The following is a 19,317-nucleotide window of genomic DNA, read 5'->3' on the forward strand; positions in this document are numbered from 1 at the left end:
TTCCATATTACTGTAGCAGAGTATTCTGAATCTGACCATATACTTTAAAAAAAGAGAGAGAGATCAGTTAATTTTTTCTACCACTTTTCATTTTTGTTTTGTTTTTTGCTTTTGGGGACCACACACACAGCATATGGAAATTCCCAGGCCAGGGGTGGAATTGGAGCTGCAGCTGCCAGCCTACCCCACAGACACAGCAACCTGGGACCTGAGCCTTGTCTGCAACCTGCACCACAGGTCACAGCAATGCCAGATCCTCCACCCACTGAGGGAGGCCAGGGATCAAACCCGAATCCTCAAGGATACCAGTCGGGTTTGTAACCTGCTAAGCCACAATGGGAACTCTGCTTCATTTTTTTTCTTTTTGCTCCTCTAAGTGGATAATCTCAGTTGACCTTTGCATTCTAGCTAATTTCTGCTTGGCCAAATGTGCTTTTGAAGCTTTCTACTGAATGCTTCAATTCCACCACTGTATTCTTCAGCTCCAAAATGTGTTTGGTTCTTCTTATCTTTTCCACTTCTTTGTTGAACTTTTCATTTTGTTCTTGTTTGTTTTTCTCATGCTGTTAAATTATCTGTGTTCTCTTGTGGCTCTCCAAGCATCGTTAGAACACATTTTTAAATTCTTCGTTGGCCAGTTTCTGGATCTCCATTTCTTTGGGGCCATTTATTGGAGTTACACTGTGTCCTTTGGTGGAGTCATGACTCTTCATGATCTCTTGAAGCCTTGCTTAGGCATCTGAGCATTTAAAGAAGCAGTCACCTCACAGACTTTGAAAAACTTATGGTTTCCATTTGATATCGCTTATATCTGGAATCTAATATACGGTACAAATGAACCTTTCTGCAGAAAAGAAACTCATGGACATGGAGAACAGACTTGTGGTTGCCAAGAAAGAGGGGGAGGCAGTGGGATGGACTGGGAATTTGAGGTTAATAGATGCAAACTAACGCCTTTGGAATGACATCCTGCTGTGTAGCACTGGAAACAGTATCTAGTCCCTTATGATGGCGCATGATCATGTGAGAAAAAAGAATGTATATATGTATGTGTGACTGGGTCACCTTGCTGTACAGAAGAAAATTGGAAGAACACTATAAACCAGCTATAGTGGAAAAAATAAAAATCATTATTAAAAAAGATACTTTGTCAAGTTAAATGAATAAAAAATAAAAGTTAAAAAAAAAAAAGAAAAGAAAAATTTATGGTTTCCAAAGGAGACCGGTTGGGGGGCGGGGAGGGATGGGCTGGAGGTTTGGGTTGGAAAGGCTAGAAAATTGGGTTGTGATGATTGTTGCACAATTATAAATGCAATAAAAATTCACTGCACTGAGTTAAAAAAAAAAAACAGGAAAATAAAGAAACAGTCACCACTTGCAGACTTTATTGACTGACTTCCATAAGAGAAGATTTTGCCTGCAAGTAGGGGCATGCTGGAGCATGCTGTGACCCTAGGTCTAGTCGTACAGGGTGCCATAGGCAGGGGAAGGTGGCAGCTTCAGGTGCAAAGGGGCATGATATGTCTTTGGCTCAGGCTGCTGGGGTTCACAGCACCAATAGCTGTATGGTCCTTGGCAACCTTAGCAGGAGTCTACAGTGGCTGCAAGGGCTGTTGGACTCCCCAGCCTCACCTCCAAGTCCAGCACCCCAAGACCAGGGCAGGCAGAGGTGATGGCCAGAGCTGGTGGTGTGCACACACTTGCCTTTGGGGGCCAGGTGCAGGTGCTTGTGTAGTGTGCAGGCACACACATAGCGGTGGGGACCAGAACGTGCAGCAAGAGCTGGGGCCACCTGTGGGCTCACTGGCAGTTGCAGGGATCCTGGCTGTCGGCCTGCACTACCATCACGGCTGGACCTTACCACAGGCACGTGGCAGTGACAGCTCATGGTGGGGGTCAGGCTGGGGGTGTGCAGTTGCCTAGCTGGAGGCTCCATCTAGGGATGACTGCAGTGTTGCAGACCCGTGATGGAGACAGACCCGATCTGGGACCACAAGCAGCTGCAGGGGCCCTGGCTGGCAGCTTGTTCTCCTGTGGCTTCAGTGTCCCCTGGCATGTGCCCAATGCCGTGGAGGCCTGTCAAGCCAGCAGCGTGCAAATGCGCAGCTGGAGGGCCAGCCCTGCGCATGCACACTGAGGTCTAGGTTGGCATCTTACAATTGTGAAGCTACAGGGGTCTGGACTGGCTACCCGGGCAGTTTCTGGGCTCCAGTGTGGGGACAGGGGATAAGGAGTGGGGAGGGACTTGGGTGGCTGGTGTCAGTGAATGCAATACTCGTGGGGCAACAGCTAGTGAAATCTACAGGGGGCTGTGGCAGCTATGCTGGCCGCTGGTTTCTCTCTTGGTGAAATTGTCTCGGTTTGTCTACAGGCCACCATTTATCAAGATCACTTCTGCTATGTGGCTGTTCCTGGCAGTGCCTGCTTTCTTCTTTGTTTCTAACTGTATCGAGATGGCTCCACTTTGCCAGTCTGGGTGGAGTGAAACCAAAGCTGGACCTTTGTGTGGTGCCCTAAAAGGCTGAAGCTGGTTTTCACCCTGCCTTCCTTTTCTGGGGAGGAGAACTCTCTCTGGCTGGGGTGTTTCCTCTTGGTACTGAGCCATGCCAGCTTGGGGGATGGGGTGATGCAGGCAAAATGAGGTCTTCTCCCTTCTTTTTCTTAGATGGTTATTCTTGAGGTTTTTTTGTTCTGCTGTGTTGCTGTAGTTTTTTTGTTGTTGTTTTGTTTTTGTTTTTGTTTGTTTGTTTGTTTGTTTGCTCTTTTTAGGACAGCATCCACAGCATATGGAAGTTCCCAGGCTAGGAGGTTGAATCGGAGCTGCAGCTGCCAGCCTTCACTACAGCCACAGCGACTCAGGATCCAAGCCACATCTGCATCCTACACCACAGCTCATGGCAAAGCCGGATCCTTAACCCACTGAGCGAGGCCAGGGATCCAACCCGTGTCCTCATGGGGACCAGAACGTGGGTTTATTTCCACTGAACCATGATGGGAACTCCTGCTGTAGTGCCTTAAGTGGAATTCTCCCTGAGCTGTTTTTATTCAAGGGTACCTGTCTAATTGCTCTTTGCTGGGGGAACAGAGGCTGAGGTCTCCTATGTCACCATTTTATTGATATCATTCTGTACCCATATCTTTTGATATATCATATTTTCACTTTTCAAAATATTGAAATATTTTATTCAAAATATTTTGTTTCCTATCATGATTTCATTGTGACCCAGGGTTCCTTAGACTTGCCTCACTTAATTTTTAATCATATGGAGAATTTTCTAGCTATTTTGTTTTCTTTATTTCTAGATTATTTCCACTGTATTTTAATTTATTGACATTTGTAGAGACTTTTTTTTAATGGTCTACATGCTCTGGGAAAGAAAAAATATTTCACAACAATCTGAATTTTTTTTTTTTTTTTTTTTTGCCATGCTCAAGACATGCAGAAGTTCTGGGACCAGGGATTGAACCCCTGCCACAGCAGTAACCCGAGCCACAGCAGTGACAATGCTGGATCCTCAATCTGCTTAGGCTTCTGGGAATCCCCTGAATTCTTTTTGATATAAGTTGATTAGCCACTTTTAAATTTATGTTGCTCAAATCTATATCCTTGCTGATTTGCATCGGGGTGTGGGAGAGCAATTCCTCTTTTCTCAATTACTGAGAGAAATATGTTAAAAATGCCTGCTGGTTAATCATGCTTTTGGCCACAGCAACCTAGTTTACTTGGGACCAATCCTTCCAGTAAAGACAAAATGAGATCCTGAGGCCGGGGATGGGGGTGTGGGGGGCTGCTCCCACACCTTTGAATACCAATCACCTCCCACTACCAAGTGCAAAGGCTCAGTGTGTTCCTAGTGCACCTGCAGGTGACTGAGAGTATCCTACTGCTAAGTGGTTCCAGAGATTTCTCCTAACTGCTTCTTTCTATTTGATCAGCAGGGAACAGTTCATTGGTTTTGTCCCGAGGCAATTCCCCCGCTGCTGCTCCAGGAGAACACAAAGGACCTGTCTTACCTGCCCTCCGTCACCCATCACTTAAAGCTCTTTCTGCACAGTGCCCTCCCCTCCCCTAATCCCCACCAGACCCCTTCCTTTAAGCACATCGCTGGCCCCTGACATAGATGTACTTCAGGAAACTCAAGTACAGAAAATGGGGTTTGTATATCCGTTTGTCATCCGCTTGCCGAGTGAATTTGGGTAGGTTCAGTCACTTGTCTGTGCCTATTTGTTCACCTTTGCTAATTCTTAAAAATGTTTCCTTTGTTTTTCGGGGGGGGGGAATAATCTTTTTATTTTTATTTTTTGCCACAGCGTGCAGTGGCTTGATGTGACATCTCAGTTCCTAGGCAGGGATTGAACCTGAGATGCAATGATGAAAGCACTGAGTCTTAACCACTAGACCCCCAGGGAACTCCCCTCCTTTGCTAATTTTGGCAAGCAATACTTATTCTCTGGAGGTCTAATGGGTATAAAAACACAGACTAAAAAGAGAAAGATGGCTAATCAGAACACGCTAGAGTCGTAGGGCTTAATGCCAAATTCACGATCCAACATTTTCTGCAACTTCCTCTCTTGCTGTTGGAGGCAGAGGAAGGAATGAGTATCAGCTCATCATGTCCTTCAGGTTCACTTCTGCTCCCCTCGATTCTATATTTAATCCTGACTAGGAGGAATTTTCCTTCTGAGGTATTCCAGTTCCCCCCAATCCTTCAAGGTAGGACCAAGCATCTCTTCTTGAGGAAACCCAATACCACAACTCATGCCAAATCCTCTGTCTCCTATACCGTAAATGCATGACCTATCTGTCCATTGGTATCTTCTTGTCATGTCCCATCCTAGTGTCTATCCATTTGGCTCATAAGACTGAACCCCTTCTTTGGCCTATATGCCAACAGATAGACTTAGTAACACCCCCATTTCTGTGGAGTGGCCCTTGCCACCATCTTGGGCATATGGGTAGGCTCAAAACCCCTGAAGTTTGCTTCTTTTTTGCTGGGAGCATTTGCATGTGAAAATATCTCTATAGATCCCAAATGATTGAATATCTAATGGTAACAGATGAGGCATTGTCCGGGAAGCAAACTTCAAGGGACTAGTGTCATTTCCTTTTCATTCTAAACCATGGGTGCTGTCAACTCTAGGTAAGACTATACCTCCATGGATCAGTGAAAGGAGGAGGCAGGCCTGAGATGACGGGAGAAAGGCTGCACCAGGTTATGGGGATGTCAGAGGATCATGTGTTCCGTGGCTGTAAGAACATCCCACACATAAGCAGTTTTCCCCAGGGATGTGAGTCCATGGACAAAGAGGAGTAGAATCCAGAAGTCTTGGCTAAGAGCACCAAGCCCCTAAAGGGTGAGTAGGCAGGGAGATCCAAAGGGAGAAGCAGGAGTTGAGAGCTTGGGTCAAGTGGGGTGGGGGGTAGTTAGCAAATGGTACTGAGACTATAGAAGAAGAAACAGATGCCGGGTGTTCCATCACAGCTTATTTGTCAAGGAATTGAAGCTGACAATATGACAGCTTAGGGAAGGGGGCTGGCAGGTGGGAAAGCCCACTCCCTCACCCATAGCTGTGGCAAGGTGATTCTACTGGAGGTTCTGGAACATTCTTCCAAGGCCCCCCGGGTGTCCTCTGATTCTCACTGCTGCTTTATGGGCTCAGCCGTAAACAGGAAGTTGCTGATTTTGTGGCTTGAACGGCGGTTCCCTGGAAGAGAAAAGGGGTACGAACTCCATAACCACACAGTCCAGAGAAACATTTCTTTTCAGTGTAACAGAGCCTCCACAACCTGGGGCGGTGGGGGGAGACACGTTTCCTGTGGCATTGGGAATACCCCCCCCTAGGGCTTCCCCTGGGATACTTCAAGTCAACCATGAGCAAAAAGACAGAAAGGTCAGACCTCCTGAGGTCCGGATAAATCAGGTAAAGCCCGAAAGAGGAGAGTGGGTCTCTGAGATGGATGAAGAGGTGGGGGGGGCGAAGGGGGAGCCCAGGCTGGGTTGGCTCTTGGAACGGGCCAGGCTGAGTCTCCTGCTGTCTACCTCCCCACAATTTGGGACCCCCCAGTCTTGGAGAACCGAATGACAAGGAAAAGGTGCTTCTCAAATCCTACCATGTCCCTTGGGAGGCATGCAGACATTTCCACAGGAGGCACTGCAGCAGAGAAGACCCGTCGGACACGCTCTGGGAAGATCGCAGAAATAGGTACACTGCTCCTTGGTGGGAATCGTTTTGCAGGGTTTCATTCCCGGTATTAGTTTACCTTGGAAGGAACACATGAGCACTGACTCCCAGAAGAAAGGTTTTTCTCAGTATTCTCATCCCCTCCAAGGCTCCAGGACCCACTCCACTGATTTCTCTTCTTCCTTTCCCTGCCTGGGAATCTGGGTGGGCTTTTTGGTGCCTGGAGTCAAGATCCTGCTCCCACCCCCCAACCCCCCGCCCCAACAAACCCAGCCACCCCGAATCACTCTTATGGAATTTAAACTCACAGAACCTGAATCCTGAAACCCAATTCTCAGAACAAAGAGTCAACTGTTCTTCCAGTTCCCAAATCTTGTTTTACAGGGTAGGAGGAACTGGGTCCCAGAGCAGGGAAAGAACCTGCCTTGGTCCTCCACCAGTGCCCCCTAGCTGAAACAGCCCTCAGCAGCTGGTTCTTCCCTAGAAACATTTTCTCCACTCTGCACCCACTGCATATGAAAGTTCCCAGGCAAGGGATCAAATCTGAGCCGAAGCCGTGACATACACCACAGCTGTGGCAATGCTGGATCCTTAACCCACTGCACCACAGCAGGAACTCATTGCCTAGAAACTTTTATCAGTCGTTATTTATCCACTATTCTCCCCCTCAATTCTGCTGATTTCAATTTTTTTACACCAGTGGTTCCAATTTTCTTTTCATCAAGCTGTGTTGGTTTTTTGTTTGTTTGTTTGTTTTGTTTGTTGTCTTTTGTTCCTTTTCTAGGGCCACTCCCATGGCATATGGAGGTTTCCAGGCTAGGGGCCTAATCAGAGCTGTAGAAGCTGGCCTATGCCAGAGCCACAGCAATGGGGGATCCGAGCCGCATCTGTGACCTACACCACAGCTCACGGCAACGCTGGATCCTTAACCCGCTGAGCAAGGCCAGGGATCGAACCCACACCCTCATGGTTCCTAGTCAGATTCGTTAACCACTGAGCCATGAAAGGAACTCCCTCATCGAGCTTGTGTTTCATTTCTCCTCTTCATGCCCTGGATTCTAAATATCAGGTCCATAAACAGAAGGCACATTTCCAGAAAGAACTGATGCTCTTACTGCACAGCCCAGGGAACTGTATCCAGTCTCTTGGGATAGAACATGATGGAAGATGATATGAGAAAAAGAATGTGTGTTTGATATCCATATATATCCGTAAATTGTAAATATATATGTATGTATATATATATATGTATCTGTAAATTGACAGACCTTTGTAAATGAACTATAATAAAAATGTTTTTAAAAAGAATGTATGTACATATATAATATATATGTGACTGGGTCACTCTGTTGTACAGCAGAAATCGACACAACACTGTAAATCGACTATGCTCTAATAAAAATAAATTAAAAAAGAAAGAATGGATGTGTGTATGTGTATAATGACTTCACCATATAGCAGAAATTATCACAACATTGTAAATCAACTGTACTGACATAAAACTTTAAAATAAAAAAATGCAATAAATCCACCCACCAAAAAAGAAATAATCAATAGTACTTTTCCAGGTTTCTGCTCATCCTTGGAACGCCTGAAGACATAAACAGCTGGTAACTCAAGCTAGGCTCTGGAGCTTTTCACTGCCAAGGGTCCTTCAGGACAAAAAACCCACCATATACGCACATAAAAAGCAATGCGTTGCTTGTAGCATCAAGAAGCCCTCCAGCTTGAGAACTAACCATTCAGTTTTCCTCAGGTTTCCTGGCTTTCAAAAGGTGTCAGTGCTTTTGCACATTCCAGCCCCTGGTTCCTCTCCACAAGGGGACTGGGAAAGGTTCTTTGGTTTTCTACTCAGCTGCATTTTGAAGCCCAGCCAGAATACCTACTCTGAGTTAGAGCTTCAAGAGAAGCACTGATTCTTTCTTGCCAGTTTCCTGAAGCTGGCAGGATGGCCAGGCAGGAGAGCATCAGCCACTGGAGACCCCACCACTTCATACTGTTGATCGTGGATATCTGAAGGCGAGCCTGGCGGGAGACTCAGGATGTGGCCAGATTCTGCAGGGGCCCGACAAGGGTTTCAGGTGGGGAGTTGGGAGAACACGTGACTGGTGTCTCTCTGCCCTATCTCGTTCTACTTCCTCTTTTTCTCCAGCCAGCACTCCTTTGCTGGGCGTTGACATCTCCTGAGATAAGTTCTTCCTCTTATATTTTAAACGTTCCTCTCTGCAGAAACAAATGCTTTGTAACTTTATCATTTTTTATTTTAGCCATTTGAAAAACACAGAAAAGTATGAAGAAAAGTAATGAGATGGTAATGAGATACTATCAGGTATCCATTAACTAGATAGATAGATACTAGGGTCATTTATCTTTCATAAAAGATGGCTTTAAACTCCCAAATTTTTAAAAAATCACACCTATCTACCACATAAATATTTTATCCTATTTTTAAAGCCATTTAACAATATCAGTAAATACAAGTACATAAAAATTTTTGAATCATCAGAGACTTTTTTGGCTCTGCCTGTAGCATGTGGAAGTTCTCAGGGCCAGGGATCAAACCTCCACTGCGATGACACTGCAGTGAAAACACCAGATCCTTAACTCACTAGGCCACCAGGGAACTCCCATCAGAGACTTAAAAATCGATCACAGAGTTTGAAATGGAACATCTTTTTCAAAATCTGAATTTCCCCAACACGTTCTGTGTTTTACCATAATGTAACTGCTAAACGATACCAGCACATTTCATTGTTTTAAGCATACTTAATTTGCAACTTTTGTACATCTCTTAACTTTATATTGAGGAGTGACAGCAGCAGGATGTCTGAATAAGACTCCTCCGCTTGGATCTCCTCCCTCCACACCAACACTCTGGCATCCATCCGCAGTTAAAAGTGGCTCTGTGGGAGCTGTGTGATCCAGCATCATATGCCGAGGGACCTGGGAGGACCCTCAGGGACTGGTTAATAGGTGTGAAGACCCTTGATTACTCTGCTCTCTAAGGCACTAACCAGTGTTCTCTTAGGACTTAGTCCCTGGCCTGACCTTGGCCTTTGCTATTTCACATTCCTGAGCCTTTCTTTGGGCTATAAATTGATAGAGGTTACCTAATTATCAACTTACACTGACTCATCCTTTTTCTTTCTCTCTCTCTCTCTCTTTTTTTTTTTTTTTTTTTTTTGTCTTTTTGGGGCCACACCCAAAGCATGTGGAAGTTCCTGGGCTGGTGATTGAATCAGAGCTGTAGCCTCTGGCCTATACCACAACCACAGCAATGCTGATCCTACCTGTGTCTGAGACCTACACCACAGCTCATGGCAACCCCAGATCCCTAACCCACTGAGCGAGGCCAGGGATCAGACCTGGGTCCTCATAGATTCTAGTCGGGTTCCTTACCCCTGAGCCACCATGGGAACTCCTGACTCATCCTTCTAAGTGAGCACATCTTGTCCTCTGAGCAGGAAGAGGCACAAACCTGCATATTTAGTAGATACTCCTCATCTAAGAGAAGGTATATTTTTGTACATGATCTAGAAGATACTGATGTCAAGTGGTGGAAATTCAAGTATATTTTAGGGAAACAATATGGGCAGGAAAGCCTGCCCTTAAACCTCAGGACTTGAGTGATATTACCCGGGTAAGACTGCCAGGCAGACAAAGCTGACCTGGAATAAGAGGGTACCAGGAATAAGAGGGTACCAGGGATGGCAGAAGGAGGAACCTTTCTGGAAGCTCAGAGGACCCACCCTGAAGGCAGGAACACTTTCCCTAATGACAAGAGATGCCAGCCTCTGCCCCAGGGGTTGCTTGTTCCTTGGGACAGAGTGGTGTGGAGGCCAGGGGTCTTGGGTCTTACCTAAGGAGTCTGGCTTTGCATAAACAGGCAGGTCAGAGACTGCCATGTATTCACCAAATCTCGTTTCCTGTTCTTATTGAGCGTATGGCTAGACTGTATTTCTTAGTCTTCTTTGCAAATAGGTGAGACCATATAACTATGTTATGGCAAATAGAATGTAATAAACCCACTTCCGGGCTTGGTCCTGAAAAATCTTCTGTGCGAGTCTCCATGCTAACTTCCTTCTCTTATCTGCTGCCTGGATGCAGAAGAGGTCCCCAAAGATGGAGGAGCTATAAACAGGAAGAGCCAGGGTCCCCGAATCATGGCTGTTCGTTCTTCACTCTCAGGGAAATGTGTCGTGAATGAGGATGAACTTTTAGTGTGTTTACCCCATGAGATTTCTGCACGTCTCTATTTTGGCTACAGCCTGACCTGACTCATACACAGTCCAACTAGAAAGCAGAGTTGGGTGCCCACGCCCATAATGGGATGGGGACAACTTTTTGAAGGCTCTTGGGGATTATAATGAGTGAAGACCAAAAAAAAAAAAAAAAAAAATACAGAGCCCTCAGGTTGGAGGATCTGTTTATTTGGCAAAGACGTGGACTTTCTCCAGACAGAGAGGTCCTCAGCTGGAGCAGGTGGATATCCCAACAGAGAACCAGGCGGCACTTTTCTTAGACCGCAGTCAACCTCCAGCCCACACTAGTGGTGTGTCAGCTAAAATCTAGGGTTTTAGCATGAATTTTAAGGGTTCTCTGGAAGAGAAAAATTAAGTGGTTAAAAGTCAGGAAACCCAGTTGGGGAGGGGGGCATCCATTCCCAAACTTAATAGCATCTTTAGCCCCAGTCAATGGAAACAGAAATTCTTCCTATAAGATCAGGAGTTACCTACTTTTAAGCAGTTTCTCTCAAAATGTTTGTCAGTTGAGGAGTTCCCGTCTTGGCGCAGTGGTTAACGAATCCGACTAGGAACCATGAGGTTGCGGGTTCGGTCCCTGCCCTTGCTCAGTGGGTTAACGATCCGGCGTTGCCGTGAGCTGTGGTGTAGGTTGCAGACGCGGCTCGGATCCCGCGTTGCTGTGGCTCTGGCGTAGGCCGGTGGCTACAGCTCCGATTCGACCCCTAGCCTGGGAACCTCCATGTGCCGCGGGAGCGGCCCAAGAAATAGCAACAACAACAACAACAACAATAACAACAACAACAACAACAAAAAAAAGACAAAAGATTAAAAAAAAAAATGTTTGCCAGTTGAGCAGATAGGTAGAGTCTGGGTCTCCTTGGGTCTGGCTGAGATAAGGGGCCAATGGAGAGACCAGACTAAGGAGGCAATAACTGGGGCCTTGGGCAAGGGAGGGATGAAGCATTTGATGGGTGATGTCTGGGGGGAACTGAATGAGAGTGGAAGAGAAAATGTGGAGGCCGCCATGCTGGTATCTTGGTTTATTTTGCAGTGAGTGGCAATGCAGGTGTGGCGGAAGGAGGGTGTTACCCTGTGTTGCCTATTGCTTTGACAGGATTTGGGTGACTCTGCCTTCTGTTAGAGGTCACGGCTTCTTAAGGAAAGCAAGGCACAGGGAGCAACCAGACCCAGACCCAACCTTCCCATGCCAACCCACTCACTCATTGTCCAAGCAGATGTATCCACAGAAGGTCCAGCAGCACGTGTGATTTGGGAAGGAACATGTCTGCGAGAAAGTGCACCTTTTTACACAATACTTTAATGATGGAGGCTGCACCCAGCACTGCTCAACATCTCTTAGTTCAGCTGGAATGGAGATGGTAGAAGTTGGCGGCATCCGTCCACTCGCGCTTGGAGAAGAAACTTCTCAAGCCTAGAAACCCCTGCGTTCTGACACCTGAGCTCTCAGCCACAAAGGGTTTCTCTGCCTTTAAGAGAATCCCTTCTGTGAACTCTAGCCAGTGGTTTTTCACAGAAGGCTATTCTTACATGGGGTGACGTCCCTCTTACCACGTGTTACCCCAGCATAGCACGTGGGTTCTCTCCACGTTTCCTAATGATGGGCCCCAGGACAACCCCCATCGTGGACAGCACCACCTCGCCAAGTCTGTTCCCATGTAACTTTAGATTTCGGGGCCTGCATTGTTCTCCAGCTCCAACATCCGTACCCAATTTTCAGATTGGAAAACTGAGCCAGGGGAGAAGAGGAACCTGCTTTTCCTTCTTTCTTGTCACTTCCCTGATGAAACCACCAAGGCGCTCTCCCCCAGATTCCCTGTCTTTCTCTGGCCCACAGCCCTCCCCTGTGGTCCCTCATTAGCCCATTTCTTATCATATGATCTCAAACTTTGACTCATAGACACCCTTTATTTGTTTTTCCCACTTTTTCATATTCTAAAAGAGGATTCCTTGGAGTTTCTATTGTGGCTCAGCAGGTTAAGAACCTAACCAGTGTCCATGAGGATGTGGGTTCTATCCCTGGCCTCACTCAGTGGGTAAGCATCTGGCATTGCCACAAGCTTCAGGGTGGGTTGCAGATGCAGCTCGGATCTGGTGTTGCTATGGCTGTGGGGTAGGCTGGCAGCTGCAGCTCCGATTCCACCTCTGGCTCAGGAACGTCCATATGCCACAGGTGCAGCCCTAAAACAAACAAGCAAACAAACAAACAAATAAATAAAATAAAAGATGCTTCCCCTCATTCAGATCAGGCACAGAGATTCCAAAAATATGGGCCCAGAAGGAAGCTCTGCGTTGGTGTCTCCTCTATTCAGGGTGGTTTGACATTGGCAGATATGATTTCCTGCCAGCTATGGAACGTGGGCAAAAACTACATTCCCCTTCCATGTGCCTACTATTGCTTTCAGAGATGGGAGAGGAAGCTTGAAGAGATGCCAGACTGGGAACATCCAACCTAATCAATCTTTCTTTCCTTCCTTCCTTCTTTCTTTCTTTTTTTCTTTTTAGGCATATGGAGGTTCCCAGGCCAGCCTACGCCACAGCCACAGCAACATCAGATCTGAGCCACATCTGTGAACTACACCACAGTTCATGGCAACGCCAGATCCTTAACCCACTGAGAGAGGCCAGGGATCAAACTCGAAACCTCAAGGTTTCTAGTTGGATTCGTTTCTGCTGAGACATGACAGGAACTCCTAACCTAATCTTTCTTTTTTTTTTTTTTTTTTTTTTTTCTTTCTTTGGTCTTTTTGTCTTTTCTAGGGCAGTACCCACGGCATATGGAGGTTCCCAGACTAGGGGTCGAATCGGACCTGTAACTGCTGGCCTACGCCACAGCCACAGCAACACCAGATCCGAGCTGTGTGCGACCTGCACCACAGCTCACAGCAATACCAGATCCTTAACTCATTGAACGAGGCCAGGGATCGAACCTGCAACCTCATGGCTCCTAGTCAGATTCATTAACCACTGAGCCACGACGGAATTCCCCAACCTAATCTTTCTTGAAGGAAGCTTCTGGTCCTTTAAAGGGTTGATCCGAGAAATGTGGACCCTGATTCAGTTGTGCCTGACCTCCCAGGCCCGGGCACAGCACCCTCCTCCCTCGCCTTACCACCTACGGAAAGGTTTGAACCTGAAGCCTCCCAACACAGGCAGCATCACAACCTCGTAGACGAGCATGATGAGCAGGAGAAGCCAGGGCTTCATGATAGTTTCTATGTGGGTTAAGTTTTGGCAGAAGACAGGTCTTTTCCAGATGCTGCCAGAGGTAGAAAAGGAACTAAGGAGAATACGGTAAGAAAGAAAGAGAAAGTGCTTGTAAATACTGTGTCATTTTTTTTATACAAAGTATCACTGATCTTTTATTTTTATTTATTTATTTATTTGTCTTTTTGCCGTTTCTAGGGCCACGCCCGCGGCATATGGAGGTTCCCAGGCTAGGGGTCCAATCGGAGCTATAGAAGCTGGCCTACGCCAGAGCCACAGCAACGCAGGATCCGAGCCGCATCTGCAACCTACACCACAGCTCACGGCAATGCCAGATCCTTAACCCACTGAGCAAGGCCAGGGACCGAACCTGCAACCTCATGGTTCCTAGTCAGATTCGTTAACCACTGAGCCACAACGGGAACTCCTGTGTCATTTTTTTCTCCTACTTTTCCTTTGCATTTGCATGCCCTTAACAACATATCAAGATAGCCACTGGCTTCCCCAGGCTTATTCTCCATCTCACATTTCAAAATTTTACAAAAATTATTTCTTTTAAAAATGCATTGCTTTTTGCTGATCAAAAAGCAATAAATCCTGGAGTTTGCGGCTCTCAATGGTAATGAACCTGACTAGAATCCATGAGGATTCAGGTTTGATCCCTGGCCTTGCTCACTGGGTAAGGATCCCACGTTGCTGTGAGCTGTGGTGTAGGTCACAGATGATGCTCAGACCCCCTGTTGCTGCAGCTGCAGGGAAGGCTGGCAGTGGCAGCTCCAATTCGACCCCTAGCCTGGGAACTTCCATAGGCCCTGGGTGCACCCCCCGAAAAACAAAGACCAAAAGAAAAGCAATAAATCTTCAGATTGCAACATTTAAAAAAAAATACAGAGAGAAGGGGAAGAAAGGGAGGAAATGGATAGGCATTTATAGTCCACCACCCAGATAACTAGTTTAAGTATATACTTTCGTGTTGTAGTCATTATTTTTATGAAATTGGAAGAATAAAAACCTGTGAAGTATCCTGATTTTTTTATTTAAGAACCTATGTAACGGGGAGTTCCCGTCATGGCTCAGTGGTTAACGAATCCAACTAGGAACCATGAGGTTACGGGTTCAATCCCTGGCCCTGCCCAATGGGTTAAGGATCTGGCATTGCCGTGAACTGTGGTGCAGGTTGCAGACGAGGCTTGGATCCCGAATTGCTGTGGCTCTGGTGGAGGCTGGTGCTACAGCTCTGATTCGACCCCTAGACTGGGAACCTCCATATGCCGCGGGAGCGGCCCTAGAAAAGGCAAAAAAACAAAAAGCCAAAAAAAAAAAAAAAAAAAGAACCTATGTAAGGGGATGGTAAAATGGAAGTTTAAGTTGAGACCCTAACGACTGATTACTCAGTAGGACTTGAGAAAAGTTTTTGACCAAACTTAAAACTTTCATCTACATAGATGATCCAACATTGAAGGAGTTAATAAGAGAGGATTTGGGAGTTCCCTTGTGGTGCAGCGGGTTAAGGATCTGGTATTGTCACTGCTGCAGGTCAGGTCGCTGCTGTGGCACGGGTTCAATCCACAGGCTGAAGATGTGGCCAAAAAGAAAAAGTGCAATACCGGAGATCACTTAAAAGGCACAGAATTCTTCAAAGGGATCTTTGTAAGCGTCTTCTCCTCTCAGAGTACATGAAATTTGGAAGCTGGAAAAATGCAAGTTTGGGGCATGTGAATTACCAGATGCATTGACTTTGAGGCAAACTGGATTTAGGAGACGTGTGGAGAGAAAAAAAGAGGAGAGGGAGTTCCCTTGTGGAGCCTCGGGTTAAGTATCCAGCCCTGTGGCTGCAGTGGCCCCATCACTGCTGTGGCTCAGGTGAGATCCCTGTGGCCCGGGAACTTCCACATGCTCTGGCTGCAGACAAAAGAAGGAAGGAAGGAAGGAAGGAAGGAAGGAAGGAAGGAAGGAAGGAAGGAAGAAAGGGGAAAAAGAAAAGAAGAGAAAAGGGGAAGAGAGGCGCTTTAAAAGGTAAAAGGTCAGATGTTTGGGAGCTTCCACTCGTAGCTGCTTAAATCTGCTCTCCGACCTTCTCCGCTCAGAACCCACACTTTTGCCAGCTTGTTCCAGCCTCATTTGGTGAAAGAAAATAACGAAGTTGAGGTATTGAGACACAATTACCATCGGGCCATGTTTATACCAATGGACACAACTTAACTGGTGAGGCTCCAGGTCAGAGGAGAACCATGTTTGAGCAGGTCAGGCTTCCAGAAATCCTGTAAACCACTCCCATTTTTTGCGTGGTGGTGGGATTCCCAGTCCTTGAGCCGGGCTCAGAAGGTTCTGGTCCTCTGAAGGTTCCAGCACACAGCCAGACAGATGTGTCAGGCAGATGCTCTGTTATCCACTTACAGGCGGGGGTGTGAGGAAGGAGGTGAGAGGTGAAGGTGGGCACGGACTGGGATGGATCCCTGGATTCCTGACACCTGCCTTTTGCACACAGAAGGAGGAAGACCCGCACCCAGTGAGAGAAGCACGAGAAAGCCAAAGCAATGGGTTCTGTGAAGCTGTTTCTTTGTACTTAAAACTAGCATTCTAGACCAGATTTCCCAGAGCGCTGGAATCTGTTCATCTAAAAGGTCTCACTCTTAGTCCAGTTTCTTACTTTCCCCCGAAGGGCGTTCAGGATCCTGGGACACCCAGTTTCCCTCTTTGCACACCTCAGGGGCATTAAATGATCCCGGGGAAGGAAAACAGCATCACACCCAGGCTGGGTACCCCTCTCATACAGAACTCGGGGTGAATTCTCTGGCATCCTAAGATAGGGTGCAGGACAATGAAAAGATGGCTGGGGGGCACAGAGACACAGAACTGCTGCCGCCCCTTCCCTCACTTCGGGATCCTGGGCTTTGGGAATGTTACAGGGGAAAGCAGTGGTTAAGAGTCAGGGATCTCTGTCCCTTTTACCTAAGGCACTTGAGACAGCTCGTGTCACCTCTCGATTTTCTCATGTGAATAACAGGCAATAATCCCTGTCTCCCAAACACAGGAACAGTGTGGACACTGCCTGAGCAGGGAACTCATCCACGCAAAAGCCCCAAGTCAGTGCTCTCGCCTCAAGAGCTACCCCCCCTACCTGTGAAGGTGTCTGAGTGGAGTGTCTGCAGCAGCGGGCCCACAGCTCTCTTATCTGGTCTCTCCTTCCTTGGGAAGCTGGGGGATCTGGGGGTGACCTGGAACAAGGGGCAGAAGAGGAGAAACGCCAAGTTCAAAGGCCGAGAACTTCATGGTGGTTTTGGTTGCGACGGATTTTTTCATTTCCACCCGGGAACACACTGTCCCTACTGCAGCTTCTTTCCTTTGATGCTCACCCACCCAGAAGTCCTGAATTTTCTTTGACATGAGCAGTAGCTCCTGCTAAGCAAGGAGGAACTTTGTGTTCCTGGGTGGAAGTTCTGGCCACCGGCAACTGACTCAACTCGAGTCTCCAGACTGACTTTAGGTTGATACATCTTCATTCATGCAAAGGTAGGGGGTGGCGGAGAGTCTGCATACCTCTTTTCCTTGGACTTGTTGTGTGTGCTATTTAAGGTCCCATTCTTCTCTGGATTGATTCTCTCCTTTGCTAATTAAGGCATACTGTCATCTCCCACCAAACGCCCTAAGGCTTTGGTGTCGATGAAAAGAGCTGAATAAGAAAAACTCTAGGCGTTCCTGCTGCAGTGCAGTGGGTTCATGGTCCAGCTTGTCTCTGGAGGCGCTGTGTCAATTCCCGGCCCAGCACGGTGGGCTAAGGATCCGGTGCTGCCACAGCTGGGACATGGATGGCAGCTGTGGCTCAGACTCCATCCCTGGCCCAGGAACTTCCATATGCCCTGATGCAGCCAAAAGAGAAAAGCAAATCAATCAATCAATACGGTTTTGTTTTGTTTTTTTTTTTTTAAGAAAAACTTTAGAAGAGATCGATTTGAAGCAGTGAGATCTCATGCTGAGCCCTAGGCACAGATCTGTGAGTTGCAGGCTGGGGAGATTTGCCCACAGACGTCAGAGAGGGGCATTGTGCTGGGCACATGCTGCCACTTGGAGCTCATTAGAAACCAGAAGACTCAAGTGGGCAAGGGCCGGGGACTCCCGAGGACAAGCCCTCCTTCTCCCAAACCCTGTCTTCAGGAATATTCTATACAGTGACAGCAGGTGTCCATATACAAGTGATCTTCCCCAGGACCTGTCGGTGCACTGAGCCGTGGAAAACGCATGCCAAGATTCTGGTGACGTGGATGAGAACAGTGAACCAGTGTAGAGACAAAAGGCAGAACTGGGGGAGCCGGGAAAGGTATGAGACCCAGCGGAAGGAAAGCTGAGTGGAGACTACAAATGCTGCCTCACCTACAGTGATCCGGTGAGGGGTTCCCAAGACATTTGTTTACATGGCAGGAAAATGCTGCTTCCTGCAGGGTAATCGCAGCCTCGTGCTCTGGATCTAGCCCAGATATTGGGCATCCTCAGTGGTCTATGTAAGAAGGACTGTCTCTGCTGAGTGCCGAGGAGGCTCTGCTCAGGGTTCCTGAGACTTTTGCTCTTGGTTCGGGATCATGCAGAAGTGTCTGATGTGTGTGTGTGTGTGTGTGTGTGTGTGAGTGTGTGCGTATTCCTTTATTTCTGGGGCTAGCTGTGTGTGTGTAATTAAATTAGCTACCTCATTTTTCACCAAAAATTCCAGCTCTCTTACTTTACTCTGTAACTGGGTCACCGTGCTGCACAGTAGAAAAACACTGTATTGGGGAAATAACAATAAAAAAATTAGAATACTGAACAAATTTTTAAAAATTAAAAATACATAAAGAAAGAAATTGAGGTTTATGAATAAAAATGTCCAACAGGATATTGTCTAGATAATCAGTAATTGGTATAATACAGATGCTTGACAATAGGCTTTTAAGTGACGGCTGTGCAATTACAAAAAATCATGTTTTGTGAAATATTTACAGGGTTAAATGAGGGCGGACAAGATGGGTAACAAAACGTGGATGATTCAAAATGTGAGAACACAGAACTGTGCGCAGGGAAACAAGGAAGATAATGCAGTGGGGCTCATGTTAATAGCACATAGCACGATTATCATCTCTTTTCTCTTTTTCTTTTCTTTTTTTCTTTTTTCTTTTTTTTTTTTTTTTTTTTTTTTTTTTTAGGACTGAGCCTGTAGCACACTGAAGTTCCCAGGTTAGGGGTTGAATCAGAGCTACAGCTGTCAGCCTACACCACAGCCACAGCAACTCGGGACCTGATTCACATCTGCGACCTACGTCACAGCTCGTGGCAACCCCCGATCCTTAACCTACTGAGTGGGGCTAGGGATCGAACCTTCAATCCTCATGGATACCAGTTGGGCTCTTAACCTGCTGAGCCACAATGGGAACTCCTCTCTCCTCCTTTTTCTCTAAAGAATTTTGGTTTGGTTTGGCTTGGGCCACTCCTGAGGCATGTGGAAATTCCTGGGCCAAGGATTGAACCTGTGCCACAGCAGCGCCCTGAGCCATATCCTTAACCCACAGTACCACGCGAGAATGCCTCTATAAATTATTTTGGAATTAGGCAAGAGAACTATATTACATCTTCCAGCAAACAAAAGCCGTGTTTGCAGGAGGGGAGGGTTAGCTGTATGAGAGGAGGAGTCCTCTGG

The 19,317-nt window shown here is 46.8% G+C and overlaps 2 protein-coding genes across 5 annotated transcripts; both read right to left on the reverse strand.

Moving 5' to 3' along the window:
• Positions 5,466–8,260, reverse strand: WFDC10AL (WAP four-disulfide core domain 10A-like). Its single transcript, XM_003134467.4, has 3 exons — positions 8,070–8,260; positions 6,113–6,262; positions 5,466–5,706 (listed from the first exon to the last, which is right to left on the reverse strand). Exons 1-3 carry the CDS (start codon positions 8,176–8,178, stop codon positions 5,639–5,641), a joined length of 327 nt encoding a protein of 108 aa, XP_003134515.1. The 5' UTR covers positions 8,179–8,260; the 3' UTR covers positions 5,466–5,638.
• On the reverse strand, positions 10,605–17,651 carry WFDC9 (WAP four-disulfide core domain 9). Of its 4 annotated transcripts, none has more exons than XM_021078084.1 (4): positions 17,013–17,651; positions 16,774–16,870; positions 11,648–11,792; positions 10,605–10,782 (listed from the first exon to the last, which is right to left on the reverse strand). In XM_021078084.1, the coding sequence occupies exons 1-4, from the start codon at positions 17,037–17,039 to the stop codon at positions 10,752–10,754; spliced, it is 300 nt and encodes a 99-aa protein (XP_020933743.1). In that variant the 5' UTR covers positions 17,040–17,651; the 3' UTR covers positions 10,605–10,751. The 4 variants fall into 4 exon arrangements, 3 of the variants coding, with proteins under 3 accessions (XP_020933743.1, XP_020933742.1, XP_003484018.1); XM_021078083.1 differs by having other exon boundaries at positions 17,009–17,651; XM_003483970.2 differs by lacking the exons at positions 16,774–16,870; positions 17,013–17,651 and adding an exon at positions 13,565–13,837.

This window comes from Sus scrofa, chromosome 17, assembly GCF_000003025.6.
Source record: "Sus scrofa isolate TJ Tabasco breed Duroc chromosome 17, Sscrofa11.1, whole genome shotgun sequence".
Classification (NCBI taxonomy): Eukaryota; Metazoa; Chordata; class Mammalia; order Artiodactyla; family Suidae; genus Sus; species Sus scrofa.

What these genes read in the sequence shown, in the direction of transcription:
- WFDC10AL (XM_003134467.4), bottom strand. Translation starts at nt 8,178, where the DNA reads ATGAAGTGGTGGGGTCTCCAGTGGCTGATGCTCTCCTGCCTGGCCATC. An exon ending in TCTTGAAGCTCTAACTCAGA is followed by an intron (nt 6,263 to 8,069) that starts GTAGGTATTCTG and finishes GTTCCTTCCAAG; the next exon opens with GTAAACTAATACCGGGAATG. An exon ending in CATGCCTCCCAAGGGACATG is followed by an intron (nt 5,707 to 6,112) that starts GTAGGATTTGAG and finishes TTTCTCTTCCAG; the next exon opens with GGAACCGCCGTTCAAGCCAC.
- WFDC9 (XM_021078083.1), bottom strand. Translation starts at nt 17,155, where the DNA reads ATGAAGATGTATCAACCTAAAGTCAGTCTGGAGACTCGAGTTGAGTCA. An exon ending in AATTCAGGACTTCTGGGTGG is followed by an intron (nt 16,871 to 17,008) that starts GTGAGCATCAAA and finishes CCCTTGTTCCAG; the next exon opens with GTCACCCCCAGATCCCCCAG. An exon ending in CCACTCAGACACCTTCACAG is followed by an intron (nt 11,793 to 16,773) that starts GTAGGGGGGGTA and finishes TCTCCATTCCAG; the next exon opens with CTGAACTAAGAGATGTTGAG.